Source organism: Lutjanus erythropterus, chromosome 8, assembly GCF_056507025.1.
Source record: "Lutjanus erythropterus isolate fLutEry1 chromosome 8, fLutEry1.hap2, whole genome shotgun sequence".
NCBI classification, from domain to species: Eukaryota; Metazoa; Chordata; class Actinopteri; order Lutjaniformes; family Lutjanidae; genus Lutjanus; species Lutjanus erythropterus.
In genome coordinates this window covers 21,084,359-21,104,020 of record NC_139324.1, presented here as the reverse complement: position 1 = coordinate 21,104,020, position 19,662 = coordinate 21,084,359, and the positions used below count along the sequence as shown (strand labels likewise).

At 39.8% G+C, this 19,662-nt stretch overlaps 1 protein-coding gene across 2 annotated transcripts in view; it reads left to right on the top strand.

The window, feature by feature from the left end:
- Window positions 1–19,662, top strand: part of dachd (dachshund d) — a 134,393-nt gene that overhangs the window by 106,575 nt on the left and 8,156 nt on the right. The window contains exons 7-9 of one of the 2 annotated variants that reach the window (XM_084724873.1): window positions 12,849–12,994; window positions 16,830–16,977; window positions 17,623–17,781. In XM_084724873.1, the coding sequence (XP_084580999.1) occupies window positions 12,849–12,994; window positions 16,830–16,977; window positions 17,623–17,781 (453 nt within the window). The remainder of the gene's footprint in view (window positions 1–12,848; window positions 12,995–16,829; window positions 16,978–17,622; window positions 17,782–19,662) is intronic. The other variant, XM_084724874.1, reaches the window with a different exon arrangement.

Sequence of the window (19,662 nt, the reverse complement as noted above, 5' to 3'; positions counted from 1 at the left end):
AAATAAAGCTCAAGTCATTATAGATGCGTCACGATTGGCTGGTTGATCATGTGAACTACTTTACAAAACAAACTGCGCCATGTTATACTCAGTTCAACTCAGTTATGGATCATTACAGATATTCTCTGTTTTAAAAGTAGTAAGTAGTTAAACAATGAGAAAAGTAAATCATGTATGGAAATCAAAAGTACCATATACCAAGGCAATCAGCGATGGAGAACCTTCTTTTCTTTTCTTATATATATATAGATATATATGTATATATTATTAATATATTTTAATAAATAGAAATTAAATGAATAGCTAAATAAACATCACTACTGTTCAGTATCCCTCAATTGCTGAAATATTTTTACTGTCAGTCAGTTTAGGGCCAGGTTGTAAAAAAGATGCGTAGCTTCTCAGCATTTACACCTACTGGGGAGCTCCTCCCAATTTTGCTAAATCTAAATCACCTGAGGGATTGTATTCCACATTATGTAATCCATGAAAAAAAGTTTTTATATCAGTAAGCATACACCAATACTAATATATCTTTGTAAGGCCCACATCAGGCCCACACTGGGCCAATATATCTGCAAAAGACAAAATTAACAGTGGGTGCGTCTTTTCATTCATGCTATCAACTGGGCAGTCGCTGATTCTTCGGGCACTGGTGTGACCACAGCGGACAAAGCTGATTTGCCACGCCTTTTCTTTGTCAGGATGCTGGCTGCATGTCCAGTTGATGTGCTCAGGGCTCATGCTCTGTGCACTGTCTGCAGTCCCAGTTTACTGTCTGAATGATGAAGTGAAGCAGGTACCAGTGTCACACTCTATTACATACAGCTGCTTTGGGCAAGGACCTGTGGACGCTGATGGGCTCATGTAGCGAGGGGAGATACAGTTTGAAAAAAGATGAAAAAGACAAAAAAGTGATTTCTAGCCTTTGTAGTCTTTGTTCTGCTCCTTCTTTGCATAAGCATTAGCAATGATAAAAAGGAAGTTTGGGGACTCTGGGTCAGGGAAAAGTTTCGGCATCCGTTTCGTGCTCTTTCTGCGGTGTAAATATTTCACTGACATTGATGGTATCTCTGTACAGTATCATTAAAAGTTGGATATGTTCAGTGTAAGCTCCTTCTCTTCATCTTTCTGACTTTAATGCATAGTGTTTTGTTCAGTCCTCCCGATGTCCTTGGCGTTGCAAGCTTCAAACACATGCTGACTACCTGACTTTCCCTAAGTCAGGAGGCAAGATCATTAGCCATCACAACCCTGAAATGTGACTTGGCAGACAATAATGCTTTATGATCAAACAACTTGTCAGTGCGTCCTGTTGAAATGAAAGAGTGCAAAAAAATAATTCAATAGAGGATCAATCAAATTTCCCCGGCCCATGTGAGAGAGATTGCTGATGGTGCAGAGAGGGGCTATTCCTCGAGGACATGGGAGTTCATTTGGATATTTGTTCTCCCCCTCATGAATGTTCCATTGCGTGACACCATCTCCTGCTAATCACATTTCACTGAAAAGGGGGGATGCTTTTAGGGACGTTGAAAAGAGAGAGGTTCTTTTTAATCTTTGAAATGCCTCAAAAGTGACAGAATGCTTTCTCCTGCCAAGACGTGAGCCTCGGATGGGGAGATAAATATGCTGTGGTCAGCTAAGTGTATCTAGTGAGCAGAGAGGCAAATTTAATAATGCATTATCATTCACTGGCGAAGGTGAAATCTCCCTGTCCATCAGAAGGCTGAGGCCTGTTTCATGTTACCCTTCACTGCAAATGAACAAGTGCTTTACTCAGCCATACCAGAGATGCACAGTAGGCACCAGTGCTCTACTATATACGCCGCTCTGGACTGTCAGGAAAACAGGTCTGTAATCAAAGCAATCATCTCTCAGTCTTGACTGGAGACATTAATGATCACAGATAAAACTGTTTTGAACAATAACCTTTTTTTTTCCTTTGCTGTTCTTCCTCTCTGAGAGCACAAGGTGCGTTTTACATATCTGAGCATCTGCTATTATGCAGATTGCGGGAACATATTTACACGAATGCCCTTGGACAACAGCGTTAAACAATTATGAAGATTATGTACAATGTGGAAAATTTGTGATTCAAAACAATTTGTATCTTCGCAGTGGCAACTGTTGCAGACAGATAAGGTTGACCCTGAATATGTATTTCTGTACTTTTTGCAGACATTCTGTGCGGTTGTTTGTATAATTTAGTATTTACATGCAAACAGTAATTAAGCGATGCTACCGACATGCCAGGGCCAGACTCTGCCAAGGTAAACACCAGCCCTAGTAGTTTGCCACAGTCCATCATGTTTACAGACTTGCGGAGCCGAGTGCTGTTTGTGTGCTCTTCCTTGGCAAAGCCCATAAAACACAACCGATTGCATGCCGAGTGTTGAACACAGTCACTCTTATCGTCTGGCAGTCTACTCGCTGACTTGAGGACATTGTGAGTCAAACCTTTAAATTTTCACTCTGCGATAATTACGCCGCTATACTTGAGCTTTTATATCCTTTCACTGAGAAAGTAAATCATTCCTAATAAAGAGAGGAAGAATAGTGGGCGGAGGGAAAAGTGCTTGAGGACTAATTCTCTTCACTCCCTCCCTCTCTGCTCTCTATTCTGCTTTTTGAAAGCCTTTCTCTGAGTATTCCAGTCACCTTGACTTTGCAGCTGCAGCCTTATAGTCTGTTGCTTATCCTGCCTAACCCCAGCCTGTCAATTAGGTGTTTAAAAATTAATCTCTTTAACTGGAAATACCATGCCAGCTTTCTTCCGTCTGTAAATGAAGTGTTATTAATTCACACAGCGCAAAGCCAGTGTTATGAATAATGTTATCAAAACAGATTTCCACACGTTTAACACGTTGCTCCTATTAAAACCCCTTAAGTATTTTTATAACTGTGAAACCGGGGCTACTAATGGATTTGCATCCATTTTTTTGAGCTTCTACAGCAGGCAGCCATAGAGCAAGTGCTCCTAAGCCAGGCCTTTTAAAGTTTACATTTCCCATTTCCTCTTTTGTTCTTTCATCTTCATTTAAAAGCAGCTCAGTATATCCAGTCTGGATTAGCGCCAGCCATCGTCGACGCTCGTTCAGCGGCGACAGAATGGCATCGCCTCTCCCTGTAGGATTGCAATGCCAGGCAATGACACCAATGTGTCTCCCTTCACCCCCCCAAACACACACACCCCCCCGCCTCCCTCCCGAACCCAGCTATGCTCTGATCTAGCAGGCAGGCTATCTGGCCAACCACACCAAGCTAATACTTGTTCCATTAAAACCTGGTGATTATGGGGGATTTCCTCTCTGTTTGTTTGTTTGAATGCTTAATTATCAATATGTAATTGGCATGTGTATTGTGATGTTGGGTGCATATTCGGTGGCATATTTTTACTGGAATGCACATTGCTATCGGGTAGAAACAGGACTCCCCAGTCACTGTCTAAGTTAAGCTGCATGAGAAGTTGCTCTAATGAATTAATAAATGCTAAACAAAGGAGAACTAAACAAAGAGGGAGAAATAAATGGCTTGATGATTAGTGGGTCAGAGAGATTAGTGGGGTATACAGTACAAATGATCCCCCTCTGAAATGGGAATGATTCAGGCTAAAATACCCAATCAATAGTTTAGGCCAATTTAATCTCCAGGATTCTTCTGTCAATAACTGGACCCGGTCAGCAGAGGTCAATATGCAAAGACAATCTAAACACCTTCAAAGTGCCTCACTGTAATGTCCTTCTTCCAGTATTATCCTCTTGACAGTTTGGGCTCGCAGTCAATAGGTGAATCTATTCAAGTCTTCCTGGCTGTCATTTCCTTCCCTGAGCCACAGTGTAAATTTTGGCAGTAAATTTTGGATTTAGTTTTAGTATTTGACTGAACGGCATTTAGTTTTAGTCATATTTCAGTCATCTAAATCGTTTTGGTTTCAGTCTAGTTTCTATCTTTAGACTGAATCTAGTGGTCTGAATCTAGTGGTGTTAGTTAAAGGAGCAGTATGTAGCAATTGCCTGTGCAAAAATGTCTACTGCAGTCCAAATAGCAAGTTGGAGCCACAGACTGTATAGTAAATAGGTTGAAATCCTATTTAATATATGATCTATGGTTGATGAGACTTGTTTCCCCCCACCCCCCTACTCACCAGCCTCAAGGAAAGCTGTGCTAGCTGCAGGAGCACTGCAGGAGTGCAGGATGTGTGCAACATTATAGCCCACTGCTCTGAAAATACAAACTCTGGAGTTTGAGTTGCCTGCCTAACTGCCTGCCAGACTTCATTAAAATATTCTTCAGTTTCACGGTTATAAACATCTACAGCTTCTACAAGATTATTAATGATTTCTTATGAGTCATGAACAGACGCTTACTCATTCGATGAATATTCTGCATAACGGGCAAACAAATAGAAATTTCAAAGGAAGAAAGTGCGGCTGTAGCATTGATGTCAGAGAAGCGAGTATTTCAGCTTAACATGTTTCATTGATCTCTGATGACATATCGTGTTTATTTTATGATTTATTACAGAAAATATATTACAGATTTCTCCTTTAAAGTGTAATGCATTATTTAAAAATTTCTCTAGAATTTCAAAACTCATTATATACTTCTGAAGGAAACATTTATTAATCTGTTATTAACATTATCATTAATCTACAGCACATTTCTGCTCCTTTCTTCCATGTCTGACATTAAGTGGACCAGCAGTTCTCGAGCTTGTTCATGTCAAGAACCCCACAATAGATGCACATTAGACCAAAGACCCTCAGTGTTTGACTTGAGGAATCTCCTCTGTGTATTTTTTTTTATCTTTAGGTTTTAAGATAATAAAGTCTTGATAGTCGATCAGTCAATCAAATGAGCCAACCACATTTCTTTTCTTGTTGTGCCAACTTCTAAAAAGTGTGATAAAAAAAATATTGTTCACTCTTCTAATAAATACAGGGCAGGCCTGGTTTCTTCTAGCTTGTGTTGTATTTCAAGTTTGGTGAAAACACGCCAGTTAATAAAATAACATTAGTTTGGAAAACAAAACATTTACATGTGCTAACCTTTGCATGAATTTCAGGATGACTTGTCTGCAAATGTCGCTTCATGTTCATCGTGGTTTTACCGGTGATTGTTGCTCCACACGGTTTACAAAGAGTCATCACTATGTCTGTTTTTATCTTTCTCCCAAATGTTGACATTTCTGTGCAGTTTATGAGAGAAGCAGCGAGTGCATGTTGATTTCCTGGTAGATCAACTGTCAATCAGTTGTGTGCATCGAACCTCCCTACCACACGAATAGACTGGCTCTCTCCCCAAATCATTCCTTCCTAACGTTTTGGTCTCGTTTTTATTCATTGACTTTAATGTCAATAAGTTTGATCATAGTTTTGTCATCATAAATTACTTTACTTGTATTTACTTATTTTTTTTATTTATTCATTTTCACTCCTCCCTCCTAGTTTGACTAAAAACACAGTTTGTGGATTTGGCATTGTGATCCCTGACCTTTAATCACCTTGCCCTCTTTCTGTTTCGACCGTTCTAACTGTGATCATCTCTCTACAAAATGCCATTTTGTCTCCGCTGCTGTTCGCTTTAAGAGCTCATTTGAAGGTGTGCGCTGGCAGAAACAAAAGTCCTGTATGCTTTTATGCAGTCATCACAGTCAGCCAAGCCTGTAATCCTCAGAGGTCCGATAATGACATAGCCCCTGCATTTATTACATGGAGGAGAGGAGAGAGGGAAAACGCTGACTTTGAACAAATGAACACTCTGACCTTTATGCAATAAATATGACATGGGCCGCATAAAAAGACAAGATATCTTCCTCCTGAATGGAAGTCAACACGGATTCTGCTCCCATGCCTCTTGCTCTCTCTGTTTCCATTTCTCTTTCCCTCCCTCTCTCTTGCTGTTTTTTCTCTCCCTCTTTTTTCCAGCTAACAGTTAAACAAATGATGAAATCAATTTTAATTGTTTGTGCCACAATATTGTAATCTGTGCTCCAAAAGCACCATTTGTAGTTCATAATTTTCTCTGCCGTGGTAGTGTTATACATAATGCACATTGCAATATATAATCATCTGTCAGAATTCTAATCTTCATGCATGATTAGATTCCTAAATTTAATCATAATCATGTGTTTTGTCAGCAATGAAAGCAATAAAAAATATTCTTTATCCATGCTAGGAAAAGACCGTTTTAACAGAGAGAATCAAACTTTCACTCTGTCTTTTGTTATCTCGCTGCGATCCCAATTGAGCATTGCGATTGTCTTCTTTTGTCACCTCAGACCGCCTCTCTGACAGTAAAGGATTTATGGTTATTTCCTCCGTGCATCCTGTCCATCTGTGGCTCTATCTTCATATGGCCTTGAGAATACGATTCAATTTATTAAGGCAAAGCAATGGACTCATTACTTTAAAAAGGTGGCAAGAGGGAGAGTGTGAGGGAGAGGGAGAAGTGACACACTGAATTGGTTATTAATGGAAAGGCACAGCCATAGGGCAGTTGAAATTTAATGATATCCTACAAGAAAATATGAGGGTGTCACTCTCCAAAAAGTCATGCTAAATGTCAACATTTTAAGGTCCCGGCGCTAATTTTATGCCTGTGCACAGTAATGTTTTGGAGAGCATTTAGGAAACACGGCCCAGTGGCCAGCCTGATTATCCCGCTCACCTTCTCTCCTCTCTCCAAATGGGTTTGTGCAGCAAGCGATTTCATCTCTAAGTGAAGGGAACATTAGGGAGGAGAGAAAGAGAGAGCGATAGAGGAAAACACGCGGTTTGATTTTCATGCTGTGATAAGAGAGTGGGAGCCAAATGTTACCTGTTAATCTAGCCCAAACCGACCGGGGCTCTTGACTTTGTCCCCCAGCAGGGATGGGGCAAACACTCATTTTCCTCTCTCCGTGATGAAAAGGAAATTAGCTTAAATGTGATGAGGGCACATTAGTGTGTGTGCCGTGCGTGTGCCTAATGAGTGTGTATGTGTTTGAGGGGGTTTTGTTTGTATGCATCTGCGTGCGTGTTTGCTCTTTCTTCTCGGTGTATACAGTATATTATGCACACATGTGCACAACATATGCAAGTGATAGTCATTCTAAAGGAATTTGTCTTGTATGGATCATCACATGCATTCTCACAGTATGTCCTGCAGGCTTTTACTTACTTGAAGAAAGTGTGTCTGCAAGTCAGTCTAACCCTCCAGTAGCTGAATAATACACTTGTGTGTATTTTTTCTGTCCAGTTGCAGTGGATATATATTGATTTTAACTTTTGTTAAAGCTATAATATGTAATATTTCAGCATTAAAATGTCCAAAAAAAAAAAACTAGACATATATATTTAGTTACATTTAGTTGAGCCGTGTACTTACATTACAGGGGTCAACATTGATGTTTTTTTTTCAGTCCTGTGTCAAGCAAGTGTATGCTATGCATGTGCCTAATGAAAAAACAGAAAGAAAGAGAGAATCTCAGTCTCTGTTGTTATTTGATCATTGCTAATAAATACAGCAACTTGTAAAGAGGCAAGCAAAAATTGTCTAAGATCAAGTAGATTCCTGACCCAAGGCCAAAGCCAATTTTTACTTGCCTCTATAAACATTGCTTTATTTAGTAGCAATCAAAAAATGTAATAAAGACTTCAGTAACTAAAAGGAATTTTCATATTTTGTTGATTTTGGAGGCCCTTGTTGATAAAAGCCAAATATAGACACATATAACATAACAAATGAAATTATCTAAAGAAAAATCTCTTCCTGCTTCTGTTTAACTGGCTAAAGTATTACTTAATTTAACTTAATCTGGGAAAATGTAAAAACAGGCTTGTTTCATCTGATTTCAAGGCGACTTGGTGAAAGGCATTAAGAACAACTATATAGAAATCGCCAGTCTTCTCACTCATGGTTAACCTATGTTAGTCATAGAGAGAGTAATAAATTGAGACTGTTTGATAACCAGATAAAAACTGCTTATAGTAGCTTTAATTGTCATGTTTAAACTATTTAAGTTAATGAATCAAAACAAAGAGAGCAGGTAATAAACCTAATGAAACCATGCTGAGGCTCTGTTTGAGCACTCCAGCGGTATTTTTTGGAAACTCAATATGCCTTTGAAAAATGACCTAGTATTATCCGCCTTGTTATCAAACTTGTGGCAAACTGCAGTAGGCTACATAGTTGAAGTTTTGCTCACATCCTCTAATTGAAATAATATGATTATAATTGAAATGCTTGCTTGAGTTCATAAACTTTGTCTTTACCCACTGGATTGAATTGGTGGTTATTTAACAATGAAAACAACTCAATGATCCCATGTTACTTCATGACATCATTATGTCTTTTTTTATTGTTTAAATGTAATAGTCCTCTAGTGGCAGAACTTACTTTTTTAACATTTAGAAATCTGGTTTTACAGGCGTGCAGACCTTACAGTTTTAAAACAAGTGACACAAAACAGCATCTACAGTTATTAAAGTAAGCCTATGACATGCTATAGCACCTGTTTAAAACTATCATGCGGTTAAAGCGGAATTTATTTTGCCTAAAAGACCCTCCAGAGTGCAGACATCATTTGCAAGATAAGCTCAGGCTCATGTTTTTTTAAAGTGCTCAAATTGCATGCGACCACTTTTTTTTTGCCCAGCTCTGCATCAGTGCATGTGTACCAGAAGACAGATATCTCCCTTGACAAGATTTTCCAAATCTAGAGCTTTAAGTGCAGGTGGAATAATGCTGTGTTGGCTGCTAATGGCTGTCCGAAAGGTCATAACTACTCCATTTGAAGGAGGTCGGTTTCTCCGCAGCCCTGGCAGGTCAAATCAAATGTAATTGTGCAGTGAAAAGCAGCGCCATGCTTTGTGTTGGCTGTGCTGACAACCTCCAGGTTTAGCATTCACTTCTCCTGCTGGGAGGAACACAGGTTTGCAAGGACAAAGGCTTCACCTGTCAATATATCACACTGACTGGCCGGCCAAATGTACCTCTGCTCTCCCTTTTTCTCTCCCCCGCTTCTCCCCTATCCCTCTTCCTCTCTGTCAGTCTTTCATTCTCTGCACACCCATTCTATTCCAGCCTCCTCTTCCTCAGACTCTGCCTCACCTATCTATCCATCCATCCATCTTCTGTCTTCAACCATCTATCTCTCATTCCTGGCATCCCTCTCGTCCTCTTTCTCTCTGTCTTTGTGTGTCTTTCTGTATCTTCCTCTCCTCCCGCTCCTGCTCTCGCTGCCTTCGTGTGAGGACTCAGCTGAAATGTCCTGAGGGACCCAGTTTCAAACACAGGAACCAGAAACATATGGCACATTTTCAACTCCCAAGGTCAATTACAGCTATTTATCCAGAGATTGCAGCTAAATTTCCCAAGGTTTCTTCTAGATTTACCACAGATTGCAATGTGTGTCTGTCACATTTTAAATCAGGCCAGTTTCCTCTGCTTCTCTTCGCTCCCTGTGACTTTCCATCAAATATTTCAAAGGCTTTCAAGTGGGTTTTAGACATGTTTTATCTCTGCTTATCATGTGCCCCATCTTTTTTTTTTTTTGCCTCAGCTTTGCTAGGTCCAAGTGCCGCTTGCAACACAAATCTAATAACATGTAAATTGGAGATAAGCCCAGATCCCTCCAAGTGATATTTTTTACATTCATAGTTTGTCAAGTCAATTCCTGGGCCCCTGTTTTAGCAGCACAACACATGAGGAGTGAGAAAATTAACTGGATAGGTGATTCATCATTGCTAGCACACTGTCAAGGACTCCCTCTGCAGCTATTGAGAGCAGGGTGGAGGAGGAGGACGGAGAGGGGGGGGCGTTGTTTTAAATTATGGCATTTCATTCAGAATGCATTGTATTTACAGCGTCCCATTTTTATTTGTGGCTCCTATTATCCGCCGAAACAGTTGTGCATGAAATGTTATTTGTGACAGGGGTGACCTGCGAGTGTTTTTCCACACAGTATTTCATAGTCGGGGGGGCCTTAACTGTACCTTTACCGTACGGTAAGCACAAGAGGCTGTCACAGCTGCTGTTGGCAGCCTTGCTAGTGGAGAAATATCACCTGGAAACAGAGTACTCCATTCCACCGGCCCCCATCACTCCAACGCCTGTCGCTGTAATTAAGTTGAAGTCAATGATTCTGGAGCGATGGTGAGAAATAAACATGCAAACACATGCCAGCGTTTGCAGCCAGGAACAGAGGAGAAAAAGAGGAGGGGGGGGGGGCAACAACATTAGAAGAACAGAAACCACAGATCTCGATCATGTTCCGCTGGAATTTACATTTGAGTTTCATTAAGCCAGTTTTGATTATATTGATTAAATTAGTCACTTATTAGCTTCCCATTTCTTTCTTTGAAAACGCCCGTATTTATGCATCGCTCCTGGTGGAAATGTTATCTGACAAGGGGTGCTGTACGGTAGTTGGAGTCTGTCGAACAAAACACGCTGTTTGCTTTTCCCAGAGCATGACAGGTTGTTTCCCCTGCAACAAAGCCATCAAATATTCTGTGTGATCCAACATTGTGTTGGAGGGGAGGCCTGCTGAGTGGGAAGCCGGAGTTTGTTAAAGCAATGATTTATGATTAATGCCAACACTAAATAAGGGACAAAGTGCCTACAGTACAAATCAATTACAAAGCTACAACAGCAGACCTTTCCCCGAGGTCTACTAACGTCTCTAGTTGTTATGGTGATTTTATTGGAGGTGGGTGATGCAAGCATATAATGCATGCAATACATCTATATCAACCTGAGCTGGAGCCAACTGTAATGCTTTTGATCTTTGATTAGTTATTTTATTGAGATAAAATGGGACTTTCATGTTGTGCCACTATATAAGGAGAGTGCATTTTATATCTCCACCCAGACGCCCACCTCAAAATGCAGACAGGACTGCACCAAACAAAACAAATTACCACAGGAGTGGCTTCTTAAAAGTAGGCAATTCATTATTTTTATGAAGTCAAATTATAAACAAATTTTAATCCATTAGGCAACCATCCATTCTAATTAATCAACAGGAGTGAACTCCATCTGAAAGAGGAGAAAGGTTGTTTACTCTCTCCACGGACCAGCGGTGCATATTTCACCATCTTCCCCTCTCAGAAAAAAAAAGAAGGAAAAAAAAAACGTTCTTCAAATTACAAACCTAAACTGTGAATCCTAACACTCGACTTTTGGCGCGGAGATGTTTCCAGGGCATTTGCAGATGCTTGAAATAATCTCCAATGTTTTTGCTCAATCTGCTCTGAGGATGGGTGAAATAAATACTTTAAACTAATTAATGTAAGACCAGCTGTTCCCAGCACTTGGCTGGCGTTGGTGAATATTGATGGGAGGGAGAGGCAGGGCTGTTCAGCTCCACTCGCTGTTTGTACAAGATTCAGCCTGCCACATAAACAGATATGAATACTGGATGAGAGCGGAGAGGTGCTGTGCACAACACAGCCAGGGTTCCACATTACAAATAAAACTTTTTTCCCCCCTTTCATTAAATTAACAATTAAACAGCTGATGGTGCAGACATCCTGTGGAGACCTTTTTACACTGGATGCGTTTAATAAACTCTCTCTGCAAGATGGTAGCACTTACAAATTGTTGGCTTCATAAAAGCTCGCTGGACAAAAACATGTGTCAGATCTGATGGGACAGCAAGCGGCAGTGTCTGACATACTGTTTTCGTTTGACCAGGCTGTATCTGTGTCTGAACTCTTAGAAATAAAGGTGCTAACTAGAACCATAAAGGGTTCTACTGCTTCTCCAGAGAGAACAGTTTTTTGGTTCCTGGTAAAACCTTTTTTAAGACTTCCTCTTCATACACTTTCAGAGGGTTCTACTTAGAGTCCAATGTAAAGAACCTTTCTGTGATGTAATGGTTCCACCCAGAACCCTCTCCTGAGCCCTTTTCCACCAATATGCTCTGGTTGTTGAACTGGTTGTGTTCAGAATCCTTGAAACCTTGGTGCTATCTGGTGTTCCAGCCTGCATTTCCACCAGTTCTGAGTGGAACCATTGTAGGCGAGGATGTCATCAGCAGAGGGCGCTGCACAGTGCATAAGAACCAGTAGGATATGACACACCCACTTTGCTTCCTCAGGAAAACCTGTTATTTTTTGGTTTCAGTTTGGAACAAACCTTTCAGGTTCTCAACCAGTTCAAATGGTTCTTAATGGAACCCCGAGTCCGAAATAACCCCTGATAAACCGTTTCTTCAAAAAAGGGTTCTAAAGACGCAAATGGTTGTGTACAGATCCTCAGTCCATCAGTAAGAACCCTTTTGGAATCCTTGTTTCTGAGAGTGTATCTGTGTCTGCTGCTCTGCCTCCTCTCCCTCCCCTCCTCTGCTCCTCTTCCCTCCTCTGAGGCCCGGTGGAGAGGCTGGACAGCAGATGGCAGGGCCCTACCCCTCCGCCAGTGATGAATGGAGGATGATGTCATCTTCGGTTTGACAGGCACCCGTGCGTGCATACACAAAGGAAGCCCGAGCCTCTGGGGTCGAACTGCGGGCCTGCTCCTGATTTTGGAGTCCACATGACATCTCTTGAATGAGGGGAAGCTGGATTTATGTCCTGCTTGATATTGTTTAACCCCACACTCAGGCCTTGAGAAGAAACAATACAAAGGAATCTCCAAGGGACCAGTCAGTCCACTAAATTTCTGCGAGCAAGGGAGAGCTGGGATTGGCTGCTGGAGATCAATACAGACCAGGTCATTGCTGCTGGTCAATTCAACTCAGGATCAATACATGTCAGCATCGCCAAAAACTACTCACATATTCGACCACTTAGCGTGTTTTGCAAGTTTCACAAATAGTATTCAATGAATGATTAATTAGTTGTTATTATTTTTCTTTGCAGAGGACAACTCAATGTGCACCCCAACAGCAAGAGATAGCTACGAGAGGTTGTCATTGGCTGGACAGGCTCTGCCCCCTGGTTTCCCATCACCATTTCTCTTCCCAGACGGCCTGTCGTCAATAGAGACTCTCCTCACCAACATACAGGTATTGTCCACTGACAGTTGTGCCCTCACAACAAGACAAGGTTGACACATTTTGACACAACTTACTTAAAAACACACGTATAGGAGCTGTAACTTCACCATCCTTTGATGGTTTGTACAGTAAAATATCTCTGGACTGTACCTTTAACCTCATTCAGCCAGGCCTTTAAGTTGTCAGCCTCAAGGAAGTCTGAAAAAATGCACAAATTAATGATGTTTCAAGCTGCTAGTTGTAAAATTTCAATAGGAGTGGGACATATTTGAAATTACTCTGACGATACACTGGGTTCCTAAACCTTTTCATGTCAAGAACCCTCACAGTGGTTGCACATTAGACCACAGACTTAAGGAGATTTCATCTTAAGGAATACCTTCTGAGTAATTTTCTTAGGTTTGAACACAAGTCTTCATTGTGAATCAATCATCAAACTGTGGTCACTATAAATTACAATCAAAACAGCACGACACAGTTTCTTTCCTCGCTGTTCCAACTTCCAAAAAATGCAACCCACTTCAGGACCCTTGTTGGTCCCTGGATCCCAGTTTAAAAACCACTGTGTTGTAAAACAAGAAGACAATCCTAGTGTAGCTTGTGTGTCTTTGTTTTGATTACCACCTGAGGGCGCCAAAAATCGAGCATTATTAAAATTCTATGCATAGCTACTTTAAAAGATATATTGTCAGAGTCATCAGTCTTCTCCAGAAAAATGACAGCTTTAGACTTCTGTTCAAACAGTGTCAAACATGTTTACCATCAACAGGAAGTGCTGTGATTTTAATACATCGAGTTATGTAACGATGATTTCCTGACAGAACAGGCTGTCTGACAGCAAGTATTCTACTCATAGTATACACTTAAATTGATACTGATTATTTTAGGTGGCTAAAATATATTTTGCTGCTGAAGCTGTCCACAGCAGTTCACTGAATAGCTGTACAAGTGGTACTTCTGCTGACCACCATCCACTGTCAGTAATACATTGAGTATGGATAAGTGCCTCATACAACCCCGCTGCAAAAAATCTGAACCATCCCTTTAACTCCAGGTCCAATAACTAGCTTTTGCCCGCTTGTTCAACTGCTGCTGTCCTTGACAACTGAGCTAACTCCGTCTGCGGAGGCTTATGTAAAAGAGATGCATTTGGAATCTTAATAAACAGTTAGCAAACACAACCAAGTGAAACACAACCAAGTCGTATTAGTTGCCTCAATTAACCACATCATCACTCAGTCACAGAAAACGCTCAGATGAGTCATTTTGAAATCCACTGACATCTATTTTGTCATCAATGACTGAGGACTAAATCAGTAAGAATACTCTATAGACAACCTATTTGTACTCAAAGACAAAACTAGGCAGATGTTTTTACAGCTTCAGGATTTCCAAAAAGCATCATATTAGTTTGTATCGTTTTTATACTGTTTATTTACTTAATTTATGCCAGATCTCTTTCAGCTTAATGATTCAGTCATTAAATTCAGATCATTAAATTATGTTGGTAAAAGTCATTGTCATGATGCAGACTCTCTACAAGAACTCATTATCAGTCAAAAAAGTGGGTGCCTTCCACATCCTCCTTCCAACAGAGTTAACATGAACATTAGGACTACAGATACACCCATCTGCAAATCTGCATACCTTAACAATACCCATCTACTCAGAGTGCCATTTAGGCTTCAGCTCAAACACCCTCAGTCAGAAAGATGAATGTATTTGCCTTCTGTCGGAGTGTAATGATGTGTGCACACTGCTGCCCTTCTCATTGCACTTGTACCGTTGGCATCAGAGTCCTGCTTCTCCTTTGGCTCCGTGTGGTAATTAGAACGCCACAAGTAAACCCGTCGCAAGCTCCCAACACTCCACTAAGTCATCTTTGATAATGATCTTCGCCTTGAATATTTATATACAAATCAACAAAATGAAACCAAGCAGAAAATTAAGATAAAGCAACTTAGAATAAATTGGGGTCAGAAGAATCAACAATTAGTAAGATATAGCCCAGTGCATATGATATAATTGCATGTGGACGGGGAGTAATTGTGAGAAAAATGGCTGCGGCGCTGTACGGCATTCACGTGAGAACGCAGTGTCTTTCAACTCAGGACTGTAAGGAGTATATTTGGAATGGCAGTAATGTAATTGATACATGATGAGATACTTGTCATTCATATTATTCATTGCTGCTGTGTGAGGAGCTTGAAAATGTGCTACAGAGAATAATATTGGGTATTTATACCAATACAGTTACAAGTGTCCGCTGTGTAGTTAATAGGATGATGTAAGAGAAGAGCAGAAAGAAACTGTAGAGTAAAGATGCTGCACCTGCCTTTAAACCTTTTACTTTGTATTTAGTCGAACTGAGGAGTTTGCTCCAAAATGAAAAAAAACACAAAAAAAACGCATTTTTCCTTTTCATGATTTTTGGAAAGAGACATTGCTGCTGGATTTTTCAAATATAGTTTTGAACACCACAAGCTGATATCTTAAGCCGATATCTCCAAAACTCTGTAACTTCGACCAAAACATTACAGGCCAATGGAACAAATAAATATGTATTATTGATTTTGGGGCGGCCTTTTCCTTGAAAAGAATATTTTGAGGTATTTATCCATAGCCAGCGTGTTGCCTACAGTAGATGCCGATCAGCACATCCCTAGTTTGGAAAAGCAGAGAGGGGCACGACACAGGAGCTATGCAATGTACTGCTGTGGACAGGGTTGGCTGCAAAATGTAGGCCACTTAAAAAAAATTATGCCACATTTGGAAAATGTTTACCTCTTAACTTTCAGACAGCCTTTTCTAATGGTAAAACACTGTCGCTCTTTTCAAGCCATCCAAACTGCAGAGGCAAAATCAATAATTTTGCCTGGCAGACACAGATGTTGCTGGTTTACAGCTGATCTGTTAGTTTGTGTTGTTGTGACTTTGGTGAATCCAGATCAAGACACAGTCACACAACAACACAAACAAACTAACAGACCGAGGCACTGGTAAACTGATTTTGCCAATGGAGTTTGGTTGGTTCAAAAAGAGCGATATTTGGCTCATAAAACGGTGGTTTCCCATTGGAAAATGGCTGTCTGGTGGCAAATTAAAGCAGTGAAATTTTTCTAAATATAATGTACACTTATACTGATATAGATTTTTGAGGTTCTCCTGCTGCTTACTCAATCTGGGGGCGTGGCGACCACCATCTACTGTGGGTAATACACTGACTATGGATAAGTGCTCATACAACCCCACTTCAAATAACCCACCTATCCCTTTAACCTCTAGTGTCACAGTGCTGAACCATGTTTCCTCCTTCAGCCGTCTCAATCCAGAAAACTTCTCTCTGGTTCGGGTCAGATGGCACTGAACTGTCATATCTATCTTCACAGCTTTGACCAAAAGGGGTCAGACATTCCCAGCACTCTCACACCATTATTCATTATTTAAAAAAAAAAAAAAAAGAAAGATTATTACAGAAACTCTGCCAGATCTATGTCCATGTTTCCAGATCTTGTGGGAGCTGTGGAGCAGCTAAAAGATAATGACATCTTCACAGATAAAAGGATCTGTAAAGGTGGTAATGCGCCTGAAAGGAATCGTGTAGCAGCAGTCAGCTTTTGGCCCTGTGTTCTGCTTCACTACTGTGGGCAGCACAAAGAACTGCTGTGACATACTTTCAGTGTGGTTTGCTGTCACTTCATCTTGAAGCTCTTAAATAGCCCACATCACTCTCTCTTTCCCTGCTCCCCACTCTGCCTTTTTTTTTGTATGTCTCTGGGTGTGTGTGTGTGTGTGTGTGTGTGTGTGTATACTCATATATGTGTGTTTGTCTGTGTGCGTGCAGGGCCTGCTCAAAGTGGCGATTGACAACGCGCGGGCTCAGGAGAAGCAGGTGCAGCTGGAGAAGACGGAGCTGAAGATGGAGCTGTTCAGAGAGAGGGAGCTCAGGGAGACTCTGGAGAAGCAGCTCGCGATGGAGCAGAAGAACAGAGGTACTGCCTGACGACTACCTGGCACTGAATCCTCCCTGTCAGCCGTGTGTGTGTGTGTCTGAGTGTGTGCATAAATGTGTGTATTTTCCGCAGCAGTTCAGACTTTACAGGCCTGTGCTCATGCAGACATGATAGCTCCTGAATGTACAAACACACTTGTCCATGTATGTTTAATGTTTCTTATTGAAACAGTGACATAAGCGGCTGTGCTCTTTTGGTTACACATGCAGTGATCTGCTTAGCGTTGGTTTTCCTGCTCTGAGTCAGTTAACATAATTGGTAATACACATTAACTTAGAGAAATTCACTCTCAGCCTCATGTTAAATGCATCAGCTTCATACGCTAACTGTGTCGTTTATGTTTAATGAGAGAAATTCATGAAAAATATCCCAATAAATTTTTCAATTTGCTTTAATTCCCTCTAGCAGTTTGTTAAGTCACAGCCAGTATTTTCTTTTATTAAGGACGATCTTAATATATTATAAAATATTTAGTTTTAATTGATTTCCCGTTTTTCTATTACAGTATGCTGGATTTTAAAAATGAGGTTATTATCTCAATAATCAGACTTCAGTCTAAAATAAGGTTCCACTAATTTGCTCCGTAGCTCATTTTAGTGTCACTGTGGTCTTTCCCCGTCTCAGCGATCATTCAGAAGCGTCTGAAGAAGGAGAAGAAGGCCAAGAGGAAACTCCAAGAAGCCCTGGAGTACGAATCCAAGAGGAGAGAGCAGGTTGAGCAGACTCTGAAGCAGCCCTCGCCCTCTGACAGCATGCGCTCACTCAACGGTCAGATGATCCACAGTGAGACACTCTTACTCTACATTTCACTGCCTGTAACTTCAGATATTAAGTGTGGTTTCCAGTAGGAGTGAATGAGTGAAAAAAGCAAACGTGTCAATCCAAAATGTCAGAATTCAAGGAGATAAAGTTACCTGAAGCAAATACTGTGAAAGCATTATCTGTGAAAACATTATTATTTCATAAGAATAAATTAATTTACATCTTTACATTATCAACTTAAAATGAACTTCTATGCTCAAAGTATAAACACTGTATCTTATCTAAAGTGTGACTTTGCTTTCTATTCTAATTTTCCTGTGACTTTAACTTTATCATTTTTAGTTTTTATTTTGTAAATATTCTATCAAGTTTCGCATCCTGTGTACACATGCTGCAACTCATGACTGTTTTTATTTTAAAAAAGAAGAAGCAACACTTAAAAAGTGTTATAAGCATCATTAATAAATGCTAAATTGGTAATTAAACTTTAGTTAGTTAACAAACAATAAAATGATAATTAATTGTTAAATGTTTACTATTTATTACTAATGCTTTATTTTGTTATTTTATCATTAGTTTGTGTAAAATAAAATATTTTGTTTATAGAATATATATTGTATCATAACTTTTGGTCATGGTTAGATCACAGTTAGTAAACTAACAACTTACTGGTGCACACATTCCAACATGTATAAACTTATTACTAAATATTAAATATTTTGTAATGATTACCAAATGTTTTGTAAACTTCTTCATAAAATCATTACATCGAGAGAGTGACCAGATATTTGTAACACTGTTAAAGGTTAGTAATTAATTTGTAACCAGTCTATAAACATTATTTGGATCGATGGATAGTATGAATTATTTGGATTATAAAGTTACAACTGATGATTGTAATACCTAATGTACTTATGTTACGTATGTTACGTTACATACATGATCGTACTTATTTCAACCCAAAGCATGACCTTTTCAGTCATGTCTAGAAGAGATCCCCAGACCCACGAAAGATGTTGTGAGAGTGATCATTTTAATCCAAACCTTAATCTTTACAGACCCCCCACCAGGTATTTTTATCCCTAAACCTACTCGGATCTTAACCACAGCATGGTCATATCATAAAAAATAATTAGCTTACAAATAGTACAGATCCTGCAAGCATTTCAAGGATCAGGGGTTCCCTTCTACACTCTACCAATCTTTTCTTAATCCTACCCAAGAAGTTTTTGTGCCTGTATTTTGAAAGTCTACCTGCACGCTGCATATTTATTATAGCTAACTTGACCATGGAGCCCTGTATGTAGAAAACTGACGCTAGTGTCATACTTAAAAGTGCACCAAAACAAACCAAACTGCTGCATTCAGTGAGTCAGGATTGAGAATATATTGTCTATAACCATTATTTGGATGGTTATTATAAAGTTACAGCTCATGTTTATAAAACTTAAGAATTGCTTAATAAAAAAAAACATTAAAATAACTATTAACTATCAATTTACCATTTTTTAAATGATGGTTATTATGAAGTTTTACCTCCTCATTACAGATCTTCAAAGCCCAAGGTGACATCTTCGCATGTCTTGTTTAGTCAGACCAACAAGCCGAAACTCTTAAAATGTTCCAGTAATGATGATAGAAAACAGAAAAGCGGCATTTCAGAAGCAGTAAACAGAGAGTGATTGGAATGTTTGCTTGAAAATGACTAAAATAATCAAAATAGTAGCAGCTTATAAATTGTTACTGTGCACCAAAACAAACACCAAATCATGTGGTTCACGTTTATGAGACATTTCAATGACTGGTAGAGGTGTAAAGTAACTAAGGTCATATTACAACGCTTACACTTAAACACAGTTATTGTTCATAACTTTCATCTGAGAGGAGCTACTAGTTGGCAGA